We start from the raw sequence: 20,340 nt of genomic DNA on the forward strand, positions 1-20,340 counted from the left end.
CCCAGGATATGCTGGTGAGCAGTTATATGAGTTACAGGCTCCACTTTGTGGGGGAGCTGCCTACCCTGGACTTGAAATTCATTTTCCCAGCACATGACTGGGCAGGCCTAACCCTGACCACCCGTGACTTGAAGAGGGTGGGAAGGCCCAGCTTTTCTGCTGAGTTCCAGGCAGTGATAAAGCGGCTCTGGCTATCTTTATACCCTCTGGAAGTCCCTTTCTCTCCTGGGAATCTGTTTAATTGTAACTTTTTTGGTTATAAGTCACCTCCCAGTGGCTTAAACAAAAAAGGGTGACCATCCATGGGTGCATGTAACTGGCCAGTGTAGGAGGACTTGCTTCAGGTAAGGCTAGATCCAGGCTCTCAATGTGTCATCAGGACTCCCCTGTGGGTTGGGGGCTGTGACTTTGTTGCAGCTGCTCTGGGGCAAATCTGACCCCCAGAAGCAGCTCCAATATTGAAAGACTTTCCCTGAGTTCCTGCATGGGAGGGGTGTGGGTCTCCTTGGGGTCTGAGGACATTTCTCCTTTCATTTCCTGGGCCTGCAAAAAGGCAACAGGTCAGAGGTCACCAATGGCAGCCTGCAGTCTGATCTGGCCTGCTTTTAGTGTTTTTGTTTTTTGCCTAAACAAAAGGTTTTAAAATTGGGGCATTTCACACAGAAATCAGGATTTACAGCTTCACTTAGGCATATAGGAGTGTTGGCCAAACAGAGCCACTATTGCTGTGTAAACACAACACAGCTGCGCCCCTGGATGGGGCCACCCCAGTCCCCACACCTCTCTATCAACCCACCCCTAGCCCACATCACTCACTTGCATTACCTGCCTGGGAGGGACTTCACTGAAATAGCTCCACAGTCTGGGGCGAGAGACTCAGCGTTACTCTCATCTCACAGCTTTGCTTATAGTTGGGGTCGTCTCTGACTGACACCCAGAGTTGCTGGGCCTTGCCCAAGGGGTGAGTTCACAACTACGGGGATGTCACCTCCATGCAAGCTCGTCATGACAGGGCAAGGATCTACTTCCATGCCACCCTCAACCCCATACCTGGAGTAGAGGGAAGGAGCCATCCTCAGAGACCCCCTTCTCCCTGCAGAGAGGGAGCCTTGCCCACCTTTAAGGTTTTCAGTTCACTTCTCAGATATAGAAACAAAATCCCAAACTCTGCATCCTGCATTAAGGTGTATGTGTACCTGCATGAGAGAGAGAGAGAGGAAGATTGGAGACATTCTTAAAACTAATTGCTCCCATGTCACCAGGCGTTTATCGCTGGGAGCAATCTGCGATATTTTCAACTATCTTTAGGTGAATTTCTAGCTTGTCTCTACAAACTAGAAGCATTTTGGGGTAAGCTACCCTGGCACTCCCCGCACACTTAGTGTCTAGGACTAGCCCCCAGTGAAGGATGGAGAAGCCTTTCCTTTACTTGAGGTTATAAGTGGCTTTTGACAAGTGGAACCTGGATCTGCTGATTCCAGGGAGGAAGGTCGGCTATCAGCTGTCCAGACTTAGCAGCAACGATAAGGAGCCTCAGCCCTCTCTTTTTGAGAGCTTGCTCTCCTCCCTCCCTCGGGAAAGCCCCAGCTCAAACAGGTTTAAGCAACAAAGGGAATTCCCTGGCTCCTGTAACTGGGATGGTGCTTGCTTGCTCCAGGTACGGCTGCATCCAGGAGCCCAGTGTCCCCAGGCTCACGTGCTGATCCTTAGCCTCACCCAGGCCTCTTGGTTCTGCATCACTTTGCATGCTGCCCTGTCCTCTCCTCCACCTGCCACGGAAGGTGGCTGCCAGCAGCCCCTAGCCTACAACCACAGGGCTCTCAATCTCTAAGCCAGAAAGAGACTCTTCCCATCTCAAATCCCAGAGAAGGCTCTGACTGGCCCTGGGCAAGTCACGTGCTCACTCTTGTGGACATACTGGCCAAGAGGCTGGGGGTCCTGTGATCGACATTCCCTCCAGAAGCAACAGTGGAGTAGGGGAGGGCCAGTCACCCAATGGACAAAGGGAACTGGGCCACAGGAGCAGCAGGTGACCACAGTGGCATCTGCTATTGTTCTTCTGTGCTGGAGGTCCCTGGGGCCCATGTTGGACCATCATCAATCAGGAGCCATTCTTCTTACCTTTGGGAGGCTTGGGGTTAAAAATCCAAGGAAGTGCTGCCAAGCTCTTGGCTTCTAAATTTCCCCAGACCCCAGGGCTGGAAGCTCCTTGGCTTGGTTTCTTTCTCCATCTTGTTCATTAACCTATTGTGGACAGGACAGAAATGGCCTATTAGCAATAGGACCTCCTCAGGCACTGGGTTTAGGAGCCTGGATCGTAAAATCTCGACAAAGTGGGGTTCAAGCCCCAGCCATCCTTTCACTAGCTGTGTGACCTCCAGCAGGTGACTTAACCTCTCTTTGCCTAAATATCCTCATCTGTAAAATAGGGATAGCAGTGCCTACCTCATTCACTGGGTCGTAGTGGGATGAAACAAGAGTGGCTGTGGAGTCCTCAGCCTGGCACATGGAAAGCTCTTGATAAAAGTCAGTGGTTATTCTGATTATTTAATGCTTCTCATCCAAAGACTCCAGACTTCCTGTGAGGACACCCGTCACTGTTTTACACACTGTGCATCTGGAGAAAAGTGGGAGATTGGGATACTAGTTACCTCTGACTTTCCCTTTTTAGAAACTGCTTTTGTTCTCTGGGCACATCTACTCATCTGTAAGAGCATCATTCCAAGTGGTGTTTCCCTCAACAAGCTACAGAATGTTCTCCCCACGGGTTGAGACTTTTTTTTCCTACCCTGCGTCTGGAATTTCTCCCCCTGTAAAATGAACTGATCACACAGTCTGTTTCAGCCAGGAAAACACGATGTTTCTTGTTCACCTGATCATTTGCTCCAACCAGAAGCATTAAATGTTTTAGATTTGGATATACCTCTGTTGTCTACTTCCTAGAACCCTGGAGGTTTCCCTGGGTTTGTTCAAGAATTACTCAGCTGTTGTTTAAAAGACTCAAGAGCATGTTCAACAGGGGTGACATCACCCTCAAGGGGTTGCAGATTGGTTCTCGGAGGGAAGGGGGGGCACAAAAAAATCACGTTTTTAACATATAAAGCACAAATATAGTGTATTAGTTTCCTAGGGCTGCCGTACCAAATTACCACAAAGTTGTAGCTTAAAACGGTAGAAATTGATCCCCTCACAGTCTGGAGGGCAGAAGTCTGAGATGAAGGTGTTGGCAGGGTTGTGTTCCCTCCTAAAGCTTTAGGGGAGGATCCTTCCTGCCTCTTCCAGCCTCTGGAGGCTCCTGGTGTTCCTTGGCTTGTGGCCATATCACTCCAGTCTCTGCCTCTGTCTCTACCTGGCCTTCACCTCTTTGTGTCCCCTCTTATATAAGGACACCCAGTCATTGGGTTTAGGGCCCATTAAATCCAGGATGATTTCATCTCAAGACCCTTAACCAATTACACTGGCAAGAAGGCTACTTCCACGTAAAGTCACATTCTGAGGTTCTGGGTGGACACGAATTCTGGGGCGACACTCTTCAACCCACCACATATGCATACAGTGCATGAACAGACACACGTGCAGTTTTCAGTGTATTAAATGCGGGCCTCTAGGCCCCACTCATCACTGCCAACACCGAGTCTTGGGAGTGGGCTCCTGGATTCTACTTGCCAGGTATCCAGGTGAAGGTGAGGGCCCTGCTGTCCATCTTCCTGAGCTGCTCTGCCCTCTCCCCTGGGTTTTACCCAAGTCCCAGAGTTGCATCAGAGGACAGCCAAGTCCTGACATCAGGAGGGGGCGGGGGCCTGTCTGGGGTGGCCCCTGTCCTTCCTGCGAGCTCCCCTGGGACACGGAGTAAGGTGTCACAGGCGTCGTGGGATTCTCTTTTTTTTTTGGCTGCAGCCGTGCAGCTTGCAAGATCTTAGCTCCCCGACCAGGGATTGAACCCGGGCCCCCGGCAGTGAAAGCGCTGAGTCCTAAACACTGGAAGGGTCCCTTGTTTTGGAGCAGGAGGCCAAGGGCTGTCGGGGGAGCAGAGGAGGTGCGGTTCCTGTGGCTGCGTTCGGCGCCCCCCCATCCCCCCCGCCCCCAACCCCCGGAGAGGAAGGAATCAGCTGCTGCTTTTCCACTGGTTGCCCAGGAGCTGTTGGGCAGGGGCTCTCAGAACAGCCAGCCACCATGGGTGTGGCGAAGAGCTCCCTGCGGCAGGCGAGCTGGGGTCAGGTCTGAGCTGGGGTCAGGTCCCACTGCTGACGTCTGGGAGGCCCCTTGGGGTTTCGGTCCAGCGAGGGCAGAACACAACACACCCAGCCTCCCTGTGACCCAAAGGCTTCCTCTGGGACCAATTCTCCCTCCGAGGCCAGGGGCCTCTGCAGAGGAGGCAGGTATCAGGGTGCAAGCAGCTCTTGTGGGAGTTTGGGCAGAGCCTGGAAGGAGCTGGAAAGAGCCAGAAGGAAAGGCGCTGGGTGGCTCTCAAACTTCTCCCCAGCCCATTTTCCCTCCCCTCCCTTCAGCGCCCACCAAGGCACTGCTGAGAAATGCGGGTCCCCAAAAGGCACAATTTGAAACCCCTGACCTAAGAGTCCTGGAGCCAGGACACAGACCCTTCGAGAATCCGATGAAAGCTGTGGCATCACACTTGAATCCCATTTCCATTTCAGGGCCCCTGAGCCCACCCGTTGACCCCAGGATTGGAATCTTTTTCTGGGGTCTTTCCAGATACTAAAATTAGATAAGGAGCAGCCCAGCAGCTGAGACACATGTCACCGTGGCAACTGCCCAACACACAGAACTCTTGGGGTTCCAAGTCAGGCCCCCAGGACTTCTAGTACACATTCTGTGCCCGGGAGTCTTCCATCACTCCCATGGGGTGGGGAGGGGACACTTGCACTGCCATAACTAGCCCATGTTAACCCCTGACCAGCAGTACCGATGACTTAGGCTCCTGTATATTCGTGTCACAGGTGTTCCCCCAACACCACAGGTAGGTACTGGAATCTCAGACACTATCTTGCCTCCTGCTCCATGTCCCATCTAAGCTCTGCAAATTCCCAAGTCCAAAATGTGCCCCTGCTTGGGTGGCATGTCATGAGTTTCAGATTCTTGGGGTTGCCAGAGACCCCAAAATCCAACACAAACTCTCTCAAGCAAAATGGGGATTTACTGGTCCATGTAATTGGGAAGTCCAAGAATGCTTCAGGTATAGCTGGATCCAGGGGATCAAACATCCCCCTTTCTTGGTTGGGTTCTTCTCCATATTGGCATCACTCTCCTCCATGTGGCCCACACCCTGGATGCTGGACAATCCTGGCAGAGTTTCTCACCCCCACTTCCAGCAGAAGTTCCAGCGTGGGCTCTGATTGGCCAATTGGGACAGATGCCTATCTCTGAACCATCCACTGAGACCACCTGGGACTTGGAGGGAGGTGACGGTGCCAGCCAAACCACAAGGATGGAGACTGGGGGAGAGGTATTACCTAAAGGCAACATGAGGGAGGCTCTCGGCTGTGGCTCTCGATGCCCTGCCCACCTTCCCTGGGCAGAGGACATCTGGATATATGAACCTGCAACTCTCTCTCTGATGGCTACCTCTCGTGGCTGGAGCATCCCCCTGTCCCTGAGAAGGGCAGACTGGAAGTGCCAGGGAGTTAACCCCCAGGAGCAGTTCTCAACCTGATGAATGAATGTAGGCTGATAAACACCCCCAGTTCCCCGTGAGCAGGTGGCCAACTCCGAGGTGTTCTCTCCACCCCCCAGAGGTCCCAGGGGTCGAGCCCGGCCGCCCACAGTGGGAGCTGCTCACTCAGGCACCGTGTACGGGCTGCCTTCCCTTCCCGGACTCACTTTTCTGTCCCCCAGCAGGGCTTCCTGGGGTTGCCTCCCAAATAAACTACTTGCCCTCACATCCTAGTGTCAGGTTCTGCTGCCAGGGGACCCAGCCTAAGAAGGGAAGTTACTGAAAGAAGAGAGACTGGATGCTGGGCAAAGATAGATACCAGTGGGTCTTCCCCGGTGGCCCAGTGGTTAGGACTCAGCGCTTTCACTGCTGTGGCATGGGTTCAATCCCTGGTTGGGGAACTAAGATCCTGCAAGCTGCACAAACTGGCCAAAAAAAAAAAAAAATTAAAATAAATAAAAAAAGATAGATACCCGCTTGTGACACATTTTTTAAAAATCCATGGGCCACAGGGAAGGCGAATGTGGGCAGGACTCACATGGCTCAGAGTGTCCTAGGGACCCTCAGGCACGCCACGATGGACCCTCCCCAGGTACTGCTGTGCTCCCTCTGGCCTGGAGTCCACTAGGCCTGTGCCCAGCACTGTAACTCTCCAGCCAGCTGCCAGCACAGCTGAGAACAAAGATGCCCTCAGTGGACGTCAGACCCTTCAAGACAAAGGTTTCCACAGCCTGTTGCCTCAGGACCCCCGGGGGTGCTCCCTGTAGATTCCTTGACCCCCAACTCCTGCCCCTGAGATTCTGATTCAGTGGGTCATTCTGGGGGAATACATTCAGACCCGCAGCCAGGCTCGGGAGCTGTCTTAAGAATATGCCAAATCGATTCTAAGGTGCCTGGGAACTTGTCTGAGCTCTTGAAACTATTTCTTACCCTTGAACACTGGCAGCAAAACATCAAAGCAGCCCAGGGGTTCATTAAAAGGAAGCAAAATATGGGACTTCCCTGGCAGTCCAGTGGTTAGGACTCTGTGCTGCCACTGCAGTGGGCATAAGTTCAACCCCTGGTCAGGGAACTAAGATACTGCATGCCACACAGCATGGCCAAAAAATAAGTAAATAAAAGCAAAATACAAAACTAAACTTCCAGGTGGAGATGAAACACAAGGTCCCTGGAGGAACATGTGAACTTGGCTGTTTATATTTCTGGAAGGAGGAATAAAAACCTGTAGCATTCCCCTGGATCTTTGGACAAGTGGCAGTCAAGTTCCTGGACATGCTGTGAAAGCCACTCCCCTCCTTCCTCCAACCTGGTCACAAACTCAGGACGGGGGCTGAGTGAGAAGGGAGAACTTTTAGTGGCTTGGTGGTGGGTATTGTGGGCTGTGGGCTGATGGGTCCACTAGGTGCTTGATGAGATGTGCCCCAGGACACCGACAGACCCTGGCCTGTGGCACCTACTGTAGGACCCAAACATCCTGTTCCCTGTAGGGAATGTCGCAGGCTGGCACAGCAGTTCTCCACACCCTGTCTCCGGGGGAGACAAAGACATACAGACCCACAGATGCATCCCTGCAGGAACTTGGAGGCTGGGAGCTGGCCTGTGACATTTCACTTCTCTGAACCGAATACTTCCTTTCTAAAGTGAAACTAGACCCATGTTACAGTAGCTCATCTGCAGTGATGGGTTCAGTCAGCCTCCTGCATTCATCTTCCTTTGCAGCTTTTCATCAAGGGGTGAGCTTCAAGAGGCTTCACATCTCTCCCTGGATCCCCGTCTCCACATTCATCCCAAGCCTGAGCCAGCCTCCTGGAGGATGACACCACGCGGACCAGAGCTATGTCCTCAGCTGTCGCCACTCCGGACCAGGCCCCAGCTGGCCCATTAGCTGATGGCAGGCACATAAGTGAGCCCAGCTGGACTCACTGATCCTAGCCCAGATCAACAGAATCACCCAACTGACCTTAGAAGCACAAGAAACAATTATTTTTCATGAGAAGCAATGACCGGTTGTTGAAAGCCACCAGTTTTGGGCTCGTTTTCTGCACAGCACTAGGTAACCACTACAGTTACAGTCCAAGATCAAGGTGTTGGCAGATTTCATTCTTGGTGAGGGCCCGCTTCCTGGCTTGCAGATGGCCATCCTCTCACCGTGTGTTCTCACAGCCTTGTCCTTTTGTGTGCACGCAGAGATAGTGCTCTCCTGTCTCCTCCTCTTCTTATAAGGGCACCACCCTCATGACCTCATCTAAGCCTAATTTAATTAAACCAAAGGCCCCACCTCCAAATGCCATCACATTGGGAGTTAGGGCTTCAACATACAAACCTTGGGGGGACGCAAACATTCAGTCCATCACATACCTGGATCTATTTGAGGACCTGCTGGAAACAGCAGCACCTCCCCCCCTCCCCTCCCCCAAAAGCTGCTAAGCACACAGTGTGATATATATTCATGGGGCAGGATATCGCCAGGCACTTCCTAAAGACCCTTCGAGGCCACAAGTTACAAACTCTAATACTCACAGGGATGCAGGTCACAGGCGAGGGAAGTCAGCTGCTGGGGCTGTTATGAGCTGGAGAGGACAGATCCAGACGGCACCAGCCATTCTCAGCTCGGACAAGTCATTGTCTCCTTGCTGCGGCAGGAGGGCATCAGCTGGGACTTCGAGCTCTCTCTTTCTTTTAAAGAGAAACCAGAGGACTTCCCTCATGGTGCAGGGGTTAAGAATGCCAATGCAGGGGACACGGGTTTGAGCCCTGGTCTGGGAAGATCCCACATGCCGCGGAACAAATAAGCCCATGCGCCACAACTACTGAGCCTGAGCTCTAGAGCCAGCGAGCCACAACTACTGAAGCCCAGGTGCCTAGAGCCCGTGCTCCGCAACAAGAGAAGCCACTGAAGTGAGGAGCCTGCGCACCACAACAAAGCGTAGCCCCCACTTGCCGCAACAAGAGAAAGCCCGTGCGCAGCAACGAAGACCCAACGCTGCCAAAAATAAATAAATAAATTTATTTTTTTTAAAAAGAGAAACTAGAAAACTGGATTTAATCTCTTGACCTTTTTTTTTTTTTTTTTTTTTTTTTTTTTGCAGTACGCGCACCTCTCACTGTTGTGGTCTCTCCCGTTGCGGAGCACAGGCTCCGGCCGCGCAGGCTCAGCAGCCATGGCTCACAGGCCTAGCCTTTCCACGGCATGTGGGATCTTCCTGGACCTGGGTATGAACCCGTGTTCCCTGCATCAGCAGGCAGACTCTCAACCACTGCACCACCAGCGAAGCCCATAATATCTTGACTTTTTTTTTTTTTTTTTTTTTTTTTGTGGTATGCGGGCCTCCCTCTGTTGTGGCCTCTCCCGTTGCGGAGCACAGGCTCCGGACGCGCAGGCTCATCGGCCATGGCTCACGGGCCCAGCCGCTCCACGGTACGTGGGATCGTCCCAGACCGGGGCGCGAACCCGGTTCCCCTGCATCGGCAGGCGGACGCGCAACCACTGCGCCACCAGGGAAACCCAATCTCTTGACTTTTAAGCGTTGGTAACTAATTTAAATTCTACTAAAACATGGTGCGGACTAAACTTTCCTTTTTCAAAGTGTGGTCCAGACACCTGCAGCCATCACCTGGGAGCTCAGTGAGACCTGCAGACTCTGAGGCTCCAGCCCAGGCCAGAATCTGCATTTTTAGCGAGCTCTTCCAGGTAATTCGAGTACACTTTAAAGTGAGAACCCCTGGATTAAATAAAATAGATAAGGGAGCTGGACGTGCCCCTGACTCAGGTTAAGCAGCCCCACCTGTCAAAATCTAGGGGTCCCTCAATTCCACGATTCTGCATTCAGATGCCGCTCCAGGGGTCCTTTTAGTATATCCATTTATTCAAGTGGTAGAAAAACCCTTTTGGTGGCAGGACAAAATAGAGAGCCTGTAAACATGATTTCACCCCTCTTCCCTTTAAGGAGCTTCCCATGACAGGAAATAGAATTCTAGTCGGCAAGTTCGGTGATGAGGTCTGTAAAAAAGGATCCCTCGATGTGGCCATAGTCTCTTCACCCCATCCCAGGGTGCTGGCTGGACCCTGCCACTCGGCCACAGTTGGGTCATCATGAGTTCCACTGGCAGCGGCCCCTGCCCTGGGAGGCCGGAGACTCTTTGGCAGCGGCGGGGCAGGCCCTTGGGGGACAGGCCTCGGGAGCAGCAGGCACAGGCAGGCGGGGAAGGAGGCAGAGTCTCTCCAGGGCGCGCTGTATTGCTAGGGTTGCATGTGCCAAGGCAGGTGGCCAGGTGAGGGGCTGAGGCACAGGTGCTGTCAGAAGCCTGGCTTGGCACGTGGGTCGAGACCACCCAGATGGTCAGTGGCCTTGGAATTTCCCCTGCAGAAGCCAGAGCTCATGGCAAACGAGCCTCCAGAACAGGTCATGATGGGCAGCTGAGGCTTCAGTCCTTGAAGGGGTTACAGGTGTCAGCCGGTTGTTCCTTCTCAGCAGCCAGGAGCTCCCCGTTCATCTCCTGCAGTGGGTGGTAGACGTAGGCCCCGTCCAGCTGCCGGCTCCTCGCTGCCCTTGACCCGAGGAATAAGGACACGTTTGCCACCGTGCTGATCAGCAGAACGAAAACCAGGGCCAAGGTGATGGCCAGCCAGGTGGTGCTGGGGGCAGGAGAGAAGCCCCGAATGGGGACACTGTTGGGCGATTCAGGCTGGGGGTGCGCTGGAGGGGCTCCCTCCCTCCCCTCACTTGGCTCCTCCTCCCAGAACAGGGGCACAGGGTCGGGGGCCTCCAGGGACCGCACGGGAACTGTCGAGGAACCAACGGGCCTGGTGGGGTGGAGGGCACACTCCACGCATGTTCGGGAGCAGCGGGGACAGTTGTTATGTGGGACTAAGGCCGGTGCGGCCACATCTCCTGATATTTCAAGAGCAGCCGTGGAAAAAAAAAGATTTTTACGTGAACGTTACTGAGTTTCAGATGTTGCTAATAAGTGTACATTTCAATGGGTATAGGCCACATATAATACAGCTGGGGACCTAATCTGCCCCGGGAGGCAGCAGTTTGCATTCTGTACTTCCGGGGATGTTGACAACAGAGGCTGGGTTCTCTCCAGGGTCCTCAAAGCACACAGAGCAGGGAGGACCCGCATCCCTTCCTCCAAGTCAGGGAGCTGGCGGGGATGGGTGGGGTCCTTCAATGATCTTTTTTCCTTTATGTGAGTCTTTGTCTGAAGCCCTCAATGCAAAAGCAGACTGCTCGGGCGGCACGGCCTGCAGCTGTGCCCCTCAGCACCCCATGGCTCCCCTTCCGTCACTGCAGGACCACATGGTTTCACACCCGAGGAGGCTGAGCTTGGGGTGCAGGGCTCCCGGGAACCACTGTCCCTGCTCCGCTGCATTTCCCAGCACACTTCCAGGATTTTCCTCCAGGCCCCACCCGACTCACAGGGTTAGGACCTCCAGGAGGGATCTGGGATCTGCGCTTGTGATGAGCTCCCAGGTGCTGCCTCCAGGACAAGGCCAAGGGGCTTTTCATTCACACCTACACCTGCTTCCCACTTTGAGGGGATGGGGCTGGCCCGGGCACCCAGGGGGCTATGGGATGTGAGAACCATGAGAAGAGAGGTTCTCCAAGTGGGGCTCCCAGACCGACAGCATTGGTTCTTGAACCCAGATCTCTTTTAATACACTCCCCTGGAGGTCAAGTTGAAGACCCCCTGCACTAGAAAATAAAGACCCAACACGAGCGGTGAACACCCCCAGGTGTCAGAGAAATGACGTGAACTGCTCAGGGCTTCATGCTTCTTGCACCGAAGCTGAGAAAAAAAGCCCACACCCTGCCCCCTAGATCCCACTGGGGTGGTGGCCAGTGTCCTTCTCAGCATCTCCCTGGACAGCACAGGTGGCTGCGAGCATCACATAGGACTCTCCCTGTCCTTATGTCAGAGAATTGTCATCTGGTGGCCAGCTGCCACTTCCTAGCCCTACCCACACCCTGAGCGGAGGCCACGCCTCCAAGGCAGAGGGAGGGGGGATTCCTCCCGCCCCGCCCCAGCTCCCAGCAAAGCACCTACCTGGTGAAAACGGAGAGTTCTCCTGTCTGCAGGGTGTCCTCGGGTGGCGGGAGACACTGCTTCACTGCAAGATGCCAGGGAGAGGCTGAAGGTTGGGAGAGGAGGGGTCTGCCCCCTGCTGTCCCCAGGAGCCTGGGAGGGGCTGTACCTCGGGAGAGGATGCTGTTCAAGGTGCGTGACCAGGCGAGACTGCAATTGCCGGTCTGGGGGTCGCAGGGACACTGGTGTTCACACTTGCAAGGGCTCTGGCAGCCTGGCCCGTACCAGCCGAGGGGACACTCTGCAGGGAGGAGCCAGAAAGACAGAGGTGGAGGCCTCGGTGGCAGGGCCTCTCTCTGCACTGCCGGGATGGGCCCAGGAGTGTGCTGAGCTGAGCTGATGCAGAAGCATCCCCTGGGCGGGGCTCCCTCCTGGCTGAGTCAGGGGCCCTTCCAGCTTACCCTGCACACAGATGTCTCCAGTGAAGCCAGGGGGACAGGCGCAGGTCCCCCGAACTGGGTCACAGGTGGCTCCATTATGACACTGGCACTTCTTGGCACAGTCCTCCCCGAAGGAGCCGCTGGTGCACACTGGGATGGGGGAAGCAGGGCCTTTGCAAAACCTGGTCCTGCCCCACAACCCCACCCCAGGCTGGGGCTAACGGGATTGCAAACGCATCTCTCTCGCCCCAAGTGGCCCTGTAGGTTCACATGTTCTCCCAACAGAGAGTTCTGGAGAAGTTGGTATGCGGCAGGCCCCGAGGCTGTGATCTCATGGAGGGCAGGCAGCCAGCAAGCCAGAAAGCAGGTGTCAAAGGACAAGGGAGGACACACGCTGGAGGGACAGGACCGATTGTGGCAGCAGCAAAGCACTGAGGAGGTGGGGTGGGGAGGCCTCTGAGGACCTGACATTGAGGCTTGGAGAGCAGGGCGTGGCTGGAGCCCCCGGGGCCTGGTAGGTCATGCTGAGGAGTTCAAATTTTTCACTCAGAGCCAAAGAAAGCCACTAAGGATTTAAGCTATGGAGGGTTATAAGTGCGTTGAGCTGTGTCCTCCCAAAGATATGTTCTAATCCCCAGAACCTGTGAATGTGAGCTTATTTGGAAATAGGGTCTTTGCAGATGCAATTAAGTTAAGGATCCTGAAATGAAAACATCCTGCACTTAAGGTGGACCCAAGTCCAGTGGCCTGGGGTCCTTGTAAGAGGACAGAGCAGGAGACTGGAGACAGACAGGGGAGAAGGCTGTGCCTGTGAAGTCAGAGGCAGAGACGGGGGTGATGCAGCCACCAGCCCAGGAATGCATGGGGCCCCCAGAAGCTGGAAGAGGCAGGAAGGACCCTCCCCCAGACCTTTCAGAGCCAGTGCAGCCCTACTGACCCCTTGATTATGGAGTTCTGGCCTCCAGAACTGTGAGAGAATAAAGTAATGTTTTAAACCTGAGTTGGTGGAATCTGTTGCAGCAGCCCCAGGACACTAATACAGTGATTTACATGTGAGGCAAAAGCATGAGACAAGAGGGAAGCAACTTGCAGACCAGGAGGCAGAGATAAAGGCAGCTGAGGCTCGCAGCTGCCAGGCTCACTCTCTCCCGTGTGCCCGGGGGGCCGGGCAGGAGGCTGGCCTGGTGGCTTTTACCTTCACTGCAGTTGGACCCTGTCCATCCAGCTTCGCAGCGGCAGCCGGCTGCCAAGACAAGACCGAGAAGGTCAGGTGAGGGCCCAGGCAGGGCTGGGGCAGTGAGAGTGGGGAGCCCGGGCTGGAGTTGCCTCCCAAAGAGCCCCACTCACTCTCTGTGCAGAGCCCATGCTGGCTGCAGTTGGCGGGGCCACAGTCCAGCTCGCTGCAGGCGGCGCCCCGCCAGAAGCGCCCCGTGCACTGGCAGCGCCCCTCCACGCAAGTCCCGTGGCCATTGCAGTCAGACGGCTGGCAGCGGGGCTCGTGCACACACACCACGGTGGACACACGGCGAGGACAGCGCCACATGTTGTCCTGGCTGCAGAGGAAACAGGAGTGTGAAGAGAGGCTGAAGTGCTGGCCACCCCAGCAAACCCTCAAACCCCCCCACTGCAGCCCCTAAGGGCTGCCTTTCCCTGCCTCTCTTCATTGTCCCTTCTCCAGCCTTTTACAGGTTCTTCCCACCCCCAACAATCCCTTCCACCCCAGGGCCTTTGCACATGCTCTTCTGTGCCCAGAAGGCTCTCCCACGCCCACCTAGCCCCTCATCCTCCAGATCTCAGCTCATGCTTCACTATCCTCAGGTCTTTCCTGACCAATCACCCCCTTCCATCGGCCTGGGCAATGTTGGTACGCTACATATACTGCCTGTAAGCAGCGAGAAGCAGGGGTCTTGGCTCCTCCTGCTCTCTGCTGAATCCCCAGAGCCAGGCACAGAGTAGGTACTCAATATTTGTTGAATGAGACAGTTGGGGACAAGCTTGGCCTTGGACCTCAACAAGGGGGCTCTGGTATGCTTACCAGTGATCAGACGGGTAACTGGCCAAGGTCCCGTTGAGCACGTAGGTGGCAGAGCCCCCTCCGTCCAGGTTGATGGCATTGACCACGTTCTGTTTCAGCAGGAACTCCGCCATCTCCCACAGGTTAATGCTGTGGCACAAGACCAGTGCTGCTGACCTTGCCACAGCCATTTCTGGGTTAATGCATCTTACTTTCCACAGTGGACAGTATCACACACCCGCTATGGCAGGCAAATTTCTAAGTGCCCCCCCAAAGGTGTCCTGTCCCAATCCTGGGAAGCTATGACTATAACAAGAGATCACTCTCCTGATCATGTTATGATACTTGGCACAGCTGTCTGCAAATGGGCACACTGTCCTCGATTATCTGGGTGGCCCCGATGGAATCACAGGAGACCTTAAAAGCAGAGAGCTTTCTATGGCTGAGGCAGAAGAGGAAGTGAGAGAGATTGGAAATACAAGGGGATTAGATGGATTTGACACACCTTTTGCAGTTTGAAGATATACAAGAGGAGCGTATATACATAAGGGGGAATGTGGGCGGCCTCATGAGTGGAGAGGCCCCCAGCCAGCAATGACACAAAGACCTCAGTCCTACAACTCCAAGGAACTGTATTCTGCCAACAACCTGAATGAGCTGGGAAGAGGATTCTTCCCCAGAAGCTCCAGATAAGCACCCTGCCTGGCCAACAGCTGGATTTTGTCTGTGGGACATCCTAAACAGAGAACTCAGTTGGGCCCCCCCACCCACTGACTCCTGACCTACAGAGCTTTGATCTAACAAAGCAGTGCTGCCTGTGCTAATTTGTTACACAGCAACAGCAGACTAGCACACTTACTTTACAGAGGAGGAAACAGCAGCTCAGAGAGGTCAAATGACTTGTCTATGGCCACACAGCCCGCAGATGGCCAAGCTAGGATTGGAACTGAGGTCTACTCCCAGCTAACTTTGTGATAATTTCCTTTCACCCCAATCAGAGCTCAGGAGAGATGAGGCCCTAAGTTGGCGAGACTGAGAGCAAGTGTGTGGAAGATGATGAGTTCTTGGAAGTGGGACAGATCTAGGGACCCTCTGCCTGTGGGAAGACAGGGAACAGATGGGTGTGGACATCCCCAGGGAACAGCTGGAGGTCAGAAGGGCAGCTGCTGGTGGGCTGAAGTTCCTCAGAGCAGGACTCAGCCCAGGCCTAGAGGCTCTGGCTCACAGCACTCACCCCCGCTGCTCCGTCTGCCCGTCCACGTGCAAGAGAACCAGCTGCCCCTCCCGGTCGTGGCCCACGGCTGTCCTGGCTGACATCACGTTCACAAATTTGCTGAAGGAACCTGAAGGAGAGGCAGCCTGGCTGATCACCTGGCCCTTCGGGAGGCCTACTAAGCTCTGCCTGCCGCTTCCTGCCAGTCACTCTCTACAGAGACATCACTTTCCACCTCCAGGTCTATGCATGCAACATCTCTCTTCCCGTGCCCCGCCCCAGTCAGTCTCCAGAGAGTAGCCAAAGGGCTGTTGTTCTTCAATGTAAATCAAGATCAAACTCCAGGTGAAAACGCTCCAACGGCCTCCACTGTCCTTAGAACAAAATCCAAATGCCTTACCAAGGCCTGGCATGACCTCCGTAGCCTACTTCTTCTACCTCCTCTCCTGGGGGCCCACCCCTCTGAACACCCTGCAGCCACTTTCTACTTCTGGCTGGACTGCACTTCTCCCCAGCTCTTCCCATGGCTTGTGCCTTCTGATCTAAGTCACCTCCTCCATGAGGCCTTCCCTGACTGCACAGTCTAAAACAGCCCATTTCCACATCAGGACCATGGAGAACCTTCCCTGTCCCAGTATTCCATATCCCAGTGGTTCTCAAAATCGAATTTCAATCAGAATCACACAGGGGGCTCCTTAGAACACACACTCTTGGGCCTCACTCCCAGGGATTCTGATTCTGTAGCACTGACGCACAGGGGTAGGGGCTGAAGTTCTGCATTTATAACAGCCTCCTCGGTGATGCTGATGCTGCTGGTCCACAAACATTTTAGGAACACTTCTCTATTCTCTTGTCCATAGCTCCTTTCCTCCAACTTTTTCTTTCTTAGCACTTACCACTTCTTTTCAGTATACTTAATATCTATTTCCTTTCTTATACATTCCACAATGCAGGGATCTTATCTCCTTTAATCCCCACTGATCCCCAATACCTAGAATAGTACTTGTTGAAAGACTTCCCCTGCCACCCCACCGGTCCTGGTTTTCAAGATGCTTGTTGCCAACACCCCCACTCATCACCCACATCTCATCATACTCATTGCCCCTCCCCCACCTGTCTCCTGTGTCTCATCGCACTCAGCTGCCTGACTCTCGTTAATGTAGATGCTTCCGTTTCGAATCAGCCACACGACCCCGCTCAGCAGCTGCACAAACGGATTCTCAGTGTCCAGCACCTCCTCTTCAGACAGGTACCTGGACACAGGGAAGGCATGAGATTCAGTCAACAGCAGTGGCAGCTGCAGGTAGTGCCCCCCCACACTACCCCCGCCCCACCGCCTGGCTACTTGATTCCTCCTCATGCCCAGGAACCTGCCTGGTCCTGGAAGCAATCTTTGCAAACAGTCTACACATCCCAATCTACACTTCATTTAACAGAAACAACCATCCCCAACAGATCACAAGTCCACCTATGGCCCTCAATCTCTCAGGCCGTCACCCCAGCCAAACTACCATCTAATGCCTGCAACAGCCTCTTAATTGGCCTCCTTGCTTCTACTATGGTCCAACCAGCCTAGCATCCAGCAGGGTCAGAGCAAGCTTTTAAATGACCAAAGTCAAAATAAATAAATGACCAAAGTCGGTCCTGCCCTCTGATATTTTGCTCCTTCCTTCAGTCCCTCACACACACCAAGCCCCTCTGCACCTCTGAGCCTTAGTGCTTGCTGTTCCTTCTGACTGCAGTGCTCTTCCTCCAGTTCTGACTCTGGCTGACTTGTGATTAATTTTCATGTCTCAACTCAAAGGTCACGTCCTCCGACGTCTTTCCTGATCACCTTCCCAAACCTCAACACTCTATTTACAATCTGTTCAACCTGTTCATTGCTTCACTGCGCATACACAATTTGAATTAACTTAATTATATTCCTGGGTTTTATTTTTCCTAGTAATGGAGTGGGTAGTGTCCTTTTTTGAAGGCAAAGACTGTGCTTGTTTACAGCTATATCCCCAGTACGCAGCACATTGACCGACACAAAGCAAGCGCTACACGATACTGGAAAATGAATAAACTCTACAAGGAAGGCATTACTTTCCCCATCCTGAAGATGAGAAAACGGAGGCTCAGTTTGGTTAGGGGACTTGAACACGGCGGCACGGCTACACCTCAACTCTCAGGCCCTCTGCTCTAGAATCTAAGGCCTAGACAGTCACGGGACTCCCTGCCTCCTCACCCGGTGACCAGGGTCCCGTCGCGGCGGATCCCGAACTGCGCGTTCTGCAGCCCCCCGGCGCTGCTCACCCGCCGCCCGTCGCTCACAACGTTCCCCAGGCACTCGCCCGTGTCCATGCGGAAGAAGCCGCCATTCTGGGCGACGCTGCAGCCGGCCGGCCGCGCCGTCTCCTCCACGGTGGCGCGGCGCCTTGAAGCGCAGCCGCCGGGCCCGCCGGGCTCCAGCACCGAGAAGGTGCGCAGGGGCTCGGCGGCCCGCGTCAGGTGGCCGGCCACCGCGCGGTCTGCGAAGTGCGAAACGAAGATGCGTACGGCGGGGCCGCGGGCGCCGGGGTTTGAGGGGGACGGCGGCCACCTCTCGTGCTCGCGGCTGCCGGCGCGCACCCTTGTGCAGTCCCGGGCAGAGCGCGCCCGCGCGCGGGAGTAAGGCAGCAGCAAGTCATCGTCGCGGGAGGCCCTGCTGGGATGGGGCAGACCTGAGCTCGGAGTGCTGTGCCCAGGTCTGGGCGACCCCCCGACGAGGCTTGCCCCCGGCAGCTGTACTTACCCCGAGCCGAGGTCGCCGGACGCCTCACCGAGGAAGCCGCGCAGTGAAATGAAGAAGAGAAGGCAGCGACCCATGGAGGCCGCCATGTTGGACTCTGGCCTCCGGTCACGTGGGCCAACCCCACATGACTCAGGACTTCTGGTGGCAGCTTTTATGTCTGAATTGCTTATACTCTTTTGGATATCCTGAGATCTTTCCTGTAATTTACGGTGTTATTTTAGAAGGGGCGGGCGCTGGGGTGGCGGGAAGTTTTCACGCTGATGTAATTTGAAGTCTATGGAAAGTTAAAAAAAGTAGTATAAAGAATTCTCGTATACTTTTTACTTATCTTTACCAATTGTTAACGTTTGCGCTTTATTCATAGACATTTTTTTTGAACCATTTGCAACCAAGCTATGGACATCGTGAGCCTTCACCTAAACACTTTTTGTATCCTCTACAGAACATTTTCTTACATAAGCACAGGTCAAGTAAAATTAGGACATTTCACATTGATAGAGTTCTATTGACTAATGCACAGGTCACGTTCAAATGTTGACAGTCGTCCACATAGCGTCCTTTGTAGCTCTCCCAAGGCAGTGTCCAGGGTTAGGTGGCCTTTTGGTGCTACTGTAATGCGTGGGTCACCCAGGCGCCGGCACAAGTCTAGTTGTCCTTCAGTGCCAAGAGTACTCAGAGCCAGGCCAACCCCTTTCTTTCCACAGTGAGCACGTTAGTGCTTGAACTCAGGTCCTTCTTTGAGCCACTGCTGATAACGAACAGGACCCTGTGGGGCTCCTGGGCATGACAACCTTTCTGTGTCCCCCATTTCTTGATTACAGGAAATAGGCTTCATTCAGCCTCCGTGACCTTCCCTGAGTTCCAAAGGGCAGGTTCAAACATTTGCTAATCAGGGAAGGGAGGGGATGCGGAGATAAGGGAGGAGCAGTCAAGAAACAATAGTGCAGCCTTGGGGCAGGGTCCTGGTTCCCCCTCAAGGGATATACATAATATCTTTGAGCTGTTTTGCAGATACTGAAACCCCCACCAGGTGGGAGAAGTTAACAGTATGCTGCCCACCAGCATGTAGACTCCAGACAGGTTAGAACCAGAAGGTTGATGATGCTGACTCCCACTTACCTCACCACCAACCAGTCAGAAGAATGTCCACGAGCTGATCACACCGTCTTTGAACCATGACTATAAAACTCCTCACTACCCCCTCCAGGTTGGGACACACAGTTTTGAGGGCATTAGCCTGCTGTGGCTCCCTTTCCCTGGTAAAGCAATAAGGCTATTCTTTCCTACTTCACTCAAAACTCTGTCTCCGAGATTTAATTCAGTGTCAGGGTACAGAGGCTGGATTCGGCTTCAGTGCCCCTTAGAGCCAGTCAGGGTCAGTATACTGGGTTAGATAGTGTCTCTCCAAATTTACATCCTTATCAGAGCCTTAGAATGTGATCTTATTTGGAAATAAGATCTTTGCAGATGTGATTAGTTAAGATGAGGTCATACTAGGGTAGGGTGGGCCCTAAGTTCAATCTGACTGGTGTCCTTAGAAGAAAAGAAGAGACAGAGAGAGACACACACAGAGGGAAGAAGACCACGTGAGGACAGAGGCAGAGCCTGGAGTGATGCAGCTACAAACCAAGGGATGCCCAAGATTGCTGGCAACCACCAGAAGCTAGAAGAGAGGCACAGAACATATTCTTCCCTCCAGGCTTCAGACAGAGAGCAGAGCCATGCTGACACCTTAATTTTGAAACTAATACTGTCAGAGACCTCAAATGGGCTCCCACCAGTGGCTCTGGGGCCTTGGGGGAACCACAATTAGTTCACTTTAGTGAATCACATTCAAAGTGACTGATCCTCTGGGAGTTAAATGACCTGGCCTGATGCAAATGTATGGATGTGGAGTGACTGTCTTTCTGATCTTTATATCCAGTGCCAAAAATCATCAGCAAACAAGCCAAAGTCTGCCACCAACTTCCCTGTCCCTGGAAGTCCTCTGTTCTCAGTCAACTAGGAGTTGCAGGTGGCAGGCAGTCTATGGCAAGTTCTGACCTTTATTCTTCTCCCTACTTAGATGTTTTTCACTCCTTTGCCAAGTTGTAAGTGTAAGAGGGAGAACAAATTTGACTTCACATTAGATCTGTTTCTTTAACTTTTGTATTCTATTGCTTTTGCTACAAGTTAAGAATGTTGCCTATAGCCTGA

The 20,340-nt window shown here is 53.7% G+C and overlaps 1 protein-coding gene across 7 annotated transcripts; it reads right to left on the reverse strand.

The window, feature by feature from the left end:
* Window positions 1-1,173: 1,173 nt before the first annotated feature.
* Window positions 1,174-18,261, reverse strand: NAGPA (N-acetylglucosamine-1-phosphodiester alpha-N-acetylglucosaminidase). Of its 7 annotated transcripts, XR_008619225.1 has the most exons (14): window positions 18,145-18,261; window positions 17,599-18,057; window positions 16,482-16,621; window positions 15,390-15,498; window positions 14,177-14,305; window positions 13,489-13,694; window positions 13,337-13,384; window positions 12,163-12,291; window positions 11,871-12,002; window positions 11,723-11,786; window positions 8,192-8,304; window positions 2,446-2,617; window positions 2,122-2,244; window positions 1,174-1,196 (listed from the first exon to the last, which is right to left on the reverse strand). XR_008619225.1 is itself a non-coding variant. In XM_024123269.2 (11 exons), the coding sequence occupies exons 1-11, from the start codon at window positions 18,228-18,230 to the stop codon at window positions 10,097-10,099; spliced, it is 1,710 nt and encodes a 569-aa protein (XP_023979037.1). In that variant the 5' UTR covers window positions 18,231-18,260; the 3' UTR covers window positions 9,528-10,096. The 7 variants fall into 7 exon arrangements, 6 of the variants coding, with proteins under 6 accessions (XP_023979037.1, XP_054946339.1, XP_028355562.1 ...); XM_024123269.2 differs by lacking the exons at window positions 1,174-1,196; window positions 2,122-2,244; window positions 2,446-2,617; window positions 8,192-8,304 and adding an exon at window positions 9,528-10,307 and having other exon boundaries at window positions 17,599-18,054; window positions 18,145-18,260; XM_055090364.1 differs by lacking the exons at window positions 1,174-1,196; window positions 2,122-2,244; window positions 2,446-2,617; window positions 8,192-8,304 and adding an exon at window positions 9,528-10,220 and having other exon boundaries at window positions 18,145-18,260.
* Window positions 18,262-20,340: the final 2,079 nt, after the last annotated feature.

Source organism: Physeter macrocephalus, chromosome 14 (genome assembly GCF_002837175.3).
Source record: "Physeter macrocephalus isolate SW-GA chromosome 14, ASM283717v5, whole genome shotgun sequence".
Taxonomy (NCBI): Eukaryota; Metazoa; Chordata; class Mammalia; order Artiodactyla; family Physeteridae; genus Physeter; species Physeter macrocephalus.

Coding starts and splice junctions, on each gene's coding strand:
- NAGPA (XM_028499761.2), bottom strand. CDS start 18,230: ATGGCGGCCTCCATGGGTCGCTGCCTTCTCTTCTTCATTTCACTGCGC. Junction 16,622..17,598: donor GACGGGACCCTGGTCACCGG/GTGAGGAGGCAG, acceptor CCCTGTGTCCAG/GTACCTGTCTGAAGAGGAGG. Junction 11,787..11,870: donor GAACAGCATCCTCTCCCGAG/GTACAGCCCCTC, acceptor GGCATCTTGCAG/TGAAGCAGTGTCTCCCGCCA.